At 72.7% G+C, this 4,547-nt stretch overlaps 1 protein-coding gene across 1 annotated transcript in view; it reads right to left on the bottom strand.

The window, feature by feature from the left end:
* Positions 1–212: 212 nt before the first annotated feature.
* The window catches only part of MNEG_2053 (Protein SERAC1), a gene marked incomplete at both ends in the record, with an annotated part of 5,700 nt that continues 1,365 nt past the window's right edge, over positions 213–4,547 (bottom strand). Inside the window, 6 exons of the mRNA XM_014049468.1 lie at positions 213–224; positions 326–466; positions 825–1,752; positions 2,039–2,823; positions 3,064–3,647; positions 3,872–4,379. Of these exons, the coding sequence (XP_013904922.1) occupies positions 213–224; positions 326–466; positions 825–1,752; positions 2,039–2,823; positions 3,064–3,647; positions 3,872–4,379 (2,958 nt within the window). The remainder of the gene's footprint in view (positions 225–325; positions 467–824; positions 1,753–2,038; positions 2,824–3,063; positions 3,648–3,871; positions 4,380–4,547) is intronic.

Here is a 4,547-nt window from a genome sequence, read left to right as displayed (position 1 = left end):
GTTGTCGGGGGTGTCAAGGGGAGGCGTGGTGTTTGGCCGGGGGGAGGGAGGGTTCGAGGACGAGTGGGGCAACCCCAACGCTCCGGTGGGCTCCCAGGGCAGGAAGTGAGGGGCGGGGTGCCAGTGACGTCTGGGGCGATGGGGCCTGTCTGTTTGTGTTTAAACCATCGGACACATATTTGAATTCCCATACACAACACTTCCCTTCACAATCATCTGGCATCCTGGCGCGCGCGCGCGCACACACACACACACACACACACACACACACACACACACACACACACACAAACACACGCACACACACATGCGCGCCCCCACCCACCTTGACCATGAGCCCGCCCATGCTGTGTGTGACGAACACCACCGGCCGCGCCCCCACCCCCGCGCGCAGCAGCTTGTCCAGCACCACCCGCGCCTTCTCGGGGACAGACAGCGACTCCCCCTCCCACCCGGTCACGGGGGCCTGCGGGGTAAGAGTGCGTGGATGCACATAGAGGAAGGGATTTGAGGACTTCTAGGATCCGTTGGCAATTTCGAGGGTTCAGGGATGGGGCGATAGGGGGCGTCGAGGGGCTCGGCAAAAGGTGCCAGGGGTTGCTGTACTGCTGCGCCGCGGCTTGGGTGGGGAAGATGCGGTGCGGCGGCTGCGCGGCGAGCGTGCTGCAGGCAATGCGTATGGCGACGATCTGCCGCTGGCGACGCGGCGTGCGCAAACAACGCCGCTAGCTGATCAAGGTCGAAGGCAGCCGTGTGAAAGGAGGACGCAACCTCACAGGCGCGCGGAAGAGAGAGGGAGCGAAAAAGGCAAACGGCGGTCTCACGTGGTACTCGATGCTCAGCAGCCGCGCCCCCGGCAGGTCCGGCGCCAGCCACGCCGCCGGCCAGCAGTCGCCGTGCGTCAGGTTGCGCCGCGCCGCGCCGCGCCCCAGCACGTCCCCCCGCCGCCACGTCACAAACGGCCCGCCCCGCACGCCGTGGATGAACACCACATCGTACTCCGGCAGCTGCGCGGCGGCTTCCTCCCTGTGCGGCTCCGGGCCGATCAGCGGCGGCGGCGGTGGGCGGCTGCAGGGCGGGGCGCCGTTGGCTTGTTCGCCCACGGGCGCCGCGTCGCCACTGCCGGTGGCGCCGTCAGGCGCCTGGTGAGTCAGGCCGGCGTCTTGCAGCGCCTCCTCGCCGCGCAGCGCTCTCGCCGCCGCCCTCGCGCCCGCCGCCGCGCCCGCCAGCGCGCGCGCGAGGTGCTGGCTGCGCGCGCGCCGCACCGCAGCCCCGTCGTCCTCCGCCATCGACCCCAGCACCGCGCCCGCGGCGCCCGCGGCGCCGCCGCCGCCGGGGCCCCCGCCAAAGTCGCTCTGCCCGAGATCCTCGGCGGCGTTTGCGAGCGCGGCGCTGGCCGCCGCGGTCAGCGACCCCATCAGGCTGGCCGGCTGCTGCCTCACCAGCGCCCAGTGGCGGGGGTCAGAAGGCACCAGAAGCTGCACCCCATCCGCATAGCTCACCACGGGCCGCCACGCCGCGCCGCCGCCCTTGCTACTGCCGCCGCCGCCGCCGCCGCCGGCGGCGGCTGCGTTATCTGAGTGGGAGCCGAACGGCCACAGCTCCTCGAAGATCGCCGCGATCTCCGCCGTCGCCTGCGCCCCCAGCGCGCTGAGCACGGCGGCGCCGGGCGGCGGCGCGGCGGCGCTGGCGGGGTGGTGGTGGAGGCAGGCCTCGAGGTGCAGCAGGGCGCAGGTGGCATAGCTGGAGAGCCTGTTGGTGTTGGGGTTGTTGAGGGTCCCGAGGATACGATTATCAAGGATGCGGTCATTGAAGGTCCCATTACCAGATGAATGGGTGCAAGGGGCCGGTTCGCGGGTGTCGGTTGTTAGCGGTTGGCTCTTCACCACCGCCGACATGCTGTGCCGCCAGGTACGCCCGTTGGCATACATCAAGCACTTGACAGGCCGAGGCGACTTGGTTTCAAAAACACCCCCCGCCGGACCCGCAAGCAGGAAAGGGCACAACACTACAGTCCGTGAAAGCAGCGGCCCCCCACCTGCAGTCGTCCGACGCCGCCGCGTCCCGAAGCCACCGCAGCCACGGCCCCTTTGCCACGTGCCCCGCCGGCCCCGGCAGCAGCGCCGCGCCGGACAGCAGCCGCGCCGCCTGCCGGCCCAGGCCCAACATCGCATCCTCAAAGCCGAGCGCCACCGCCGGCGGCGGCGCCTCTTCGGCTGCCGCGACCAGCTCAAGCCCCGACGCGAGCCCCTCCGCCGCCACGGCCGCCGCATCCTCGTCAGGCGCGCCGGCTGCACCCGCGTCGGCGCCAGCGGGGGGCGCGGCCGCCGCCGGCAGCGGGGCGCCCGGGTCCGGCGAGAGGGCGCGTGCTGAGAAGCTGCTTGCCCCGGGCAGATATGACCACCACGACCGCTGCTGCTCCTCCTCCTGCTGCTGCTGCTGCTGCCGCTGCTGCTGCTGCGGCTGCTGCTCCTTCTGCTGTCGCCCCTGCTTCAGCTCCTGCCGCAGCTCATGCTCGTCGCCCTCTTGGTCCCGCCGCCGCTGCGAGTCGTGCTGCTGCTGCATGTTTGACCCAGGCTCGCGCTGCTGCTTCTGCTGCCGCTGCTGCTGCAGAGCAATGGCGGCCCCGCCACTGCCTGCCGCGGCCGCAGCCGCCGCCGCTGCCGCGCGCGCGGCAGCACCACTGCCGCCCCCGCCGAGGCCGCCGGCGGCCGCGTCAGCACAGTCCCCAATCAGGCACAGGCGCTCCAGCATGGGCAGAACGCCTGCAGACCAGAGCCACTCCTGCCTCTCCGGATTGTCTGCAGCTATGGAGCAGAGGGCCTGGGGGTGGGGGTGCAGGGGCAAGCAAATTCAGAGCGTCTTGAGCTGATGCAGCGGGCATCAAGGGAGTGGCGCGCGGAGCGCTCAACACGCACACCCAGGGAGGAACACGCATGATTAAGCTGCGGCAGAAATGGGATGATTGGGGCGCTGGGGCTGAAGGAACTTGTCAGCCGCTTCGAACGTGGGCTGTTAGGGCGCGTGACAAGCGCCCCCCCCCCTGCCCCGCCCACGGCCTACCTCCATCGCGCCGCAGGCCGCGCGCTGCGCCAGCGCAGCGTCGACTGCGCGCGCCGCCGCCGGATACGCCTCCAGCACCGCCGGCGTGAACAGCCCCGGCTGCAGGTCGGCCGGCAGCGCCAGTGCCGCGCCGCCCCGCCAGCTGCGCGCGGCGGCCGCGGCCGCGGCGCGCAGCTCGGACGCCGCCGCGGCGGCCTGGGCCGCGGTCACTGGACCGGTGTTGCGGAGGGTCCCCAGGTCAAGGCCGTCCCGCACCGCCTGCTGCTGCTGCAATTCCAAGTACGGGTCCCTGACAGCCGGCTGCTGCTGCGCCGGCTGCTGCGGCTCGGCGCGGCCCCACCATTGATACCACCTGCCCCCCTTCTGCTGCTGCTGCTGCTGCTGCTGCTGCTGCTGCTGCTGCTCGCTGGTCTGCGGCTCCGACGGCGCCGCTGTGGCGCCGCCCGCCGCGCGGCCGACGGCAGCGGCGGCGGCAGGCGGCGGGGCGGCCTGGGGGCCGAGGCCGGCGCCGAGGTGCGCCAGCAGCTGCGCCAGCCACAGGTGCGCCACATGCAGCCCCTCGTGCCCCTCCTGGCGCGCCAAGGCTGCGTTGGTGGTTCAGGGGGGGGGGGGCATGGTGTGCATCCGAGGGAGCCCAGCGTCCCATGCAAAGAGGGACGGGCACTGACTGAGCTGCAGCTACACCTCGCTGGTCTGTACACATGCCTCACATTCAAACAGGCACGTAAGAAAGCCTTCCTCATGCATCCGTTCGGCCGTGATCAGCTGACCCTCTGACTTTGGGTGTTTGTTGGCACACACCACGCACCTGTCAGGCCGGAGACGCAAGCCTTTCGCAGCTCCGCCGCGCCCGCGTCCGCACGCCGCTCCTCTGCCCGCCGCGCCCCCGCGCCGCGCCGCCACCACCCCAGCCCCGGCAGCCACCCCGCCGCCGCCCGCCCGCCGCCCTCGCGGCCACCCTCCTCGCCCCCTCGCGCCGCAGCGCCGTCGCCGCCAGCGGCGCCCGCCGTCCCGGGCAACGCGTCCCCCTCCACCAGCCACCCAAGCAGCCTGTCCCTCCACGCCGCGCGGTCGCCCTCTGACGTCATCAGCCCCGCCCCCAGCAGCGGCGCCAGCGCCGCCACCGCGCGCGCGCGCAGCTTCGGGTCCCGCGCCGCCGCGAGCGCCTCGATCGTCGGCAGCAGGTGCAGCTGCCTCAGTGCGCCCCGCACGAGCGGCCCGCCGACGCGCGCCGCGTGGACGAGCGTCTGCATGGCGGCATCTGCCAACTCGAGATCCCCAGCCGCAGCCGCGTCGGCGGCGATGAAGAGCACCGGCTGCGCCCAGCCCGCCCGGTCAGCGTCTGTTGTGGCGGCCGCGTCGACCTCCATCAGCCGGACCACGCGGCACAGCGCAACCCGCAGGTCGCGCGCGCCCTCCGCCTCGCCGCGCGCGACGGCGGCGGTCGCGGCGGCGGCGAGCGCGGGGTTGAGGCCGGCGGCGGC

This window comes from Monoraphidium neglectum, assembly GCF_000611645.1.
Source record: "Monoraphidium neglectum strain SAG 48.87 unplaced genomic scaffold scaffold00222, whole genome shotgun sequence".
Classification (NCBI taxonomy): Eukaryota; Viridiplantae; Chlorophyta; class Chlorophyceae; order Sphaeropleales; family Selenastraceae; genus Monoraphidium; species Monoraphidium neglectum.
The sequence above is the reverse complement of the archived record's forward strand: the minus strand, read 5'-3'. Positions and strand labels throughout refer to the sequence as shown.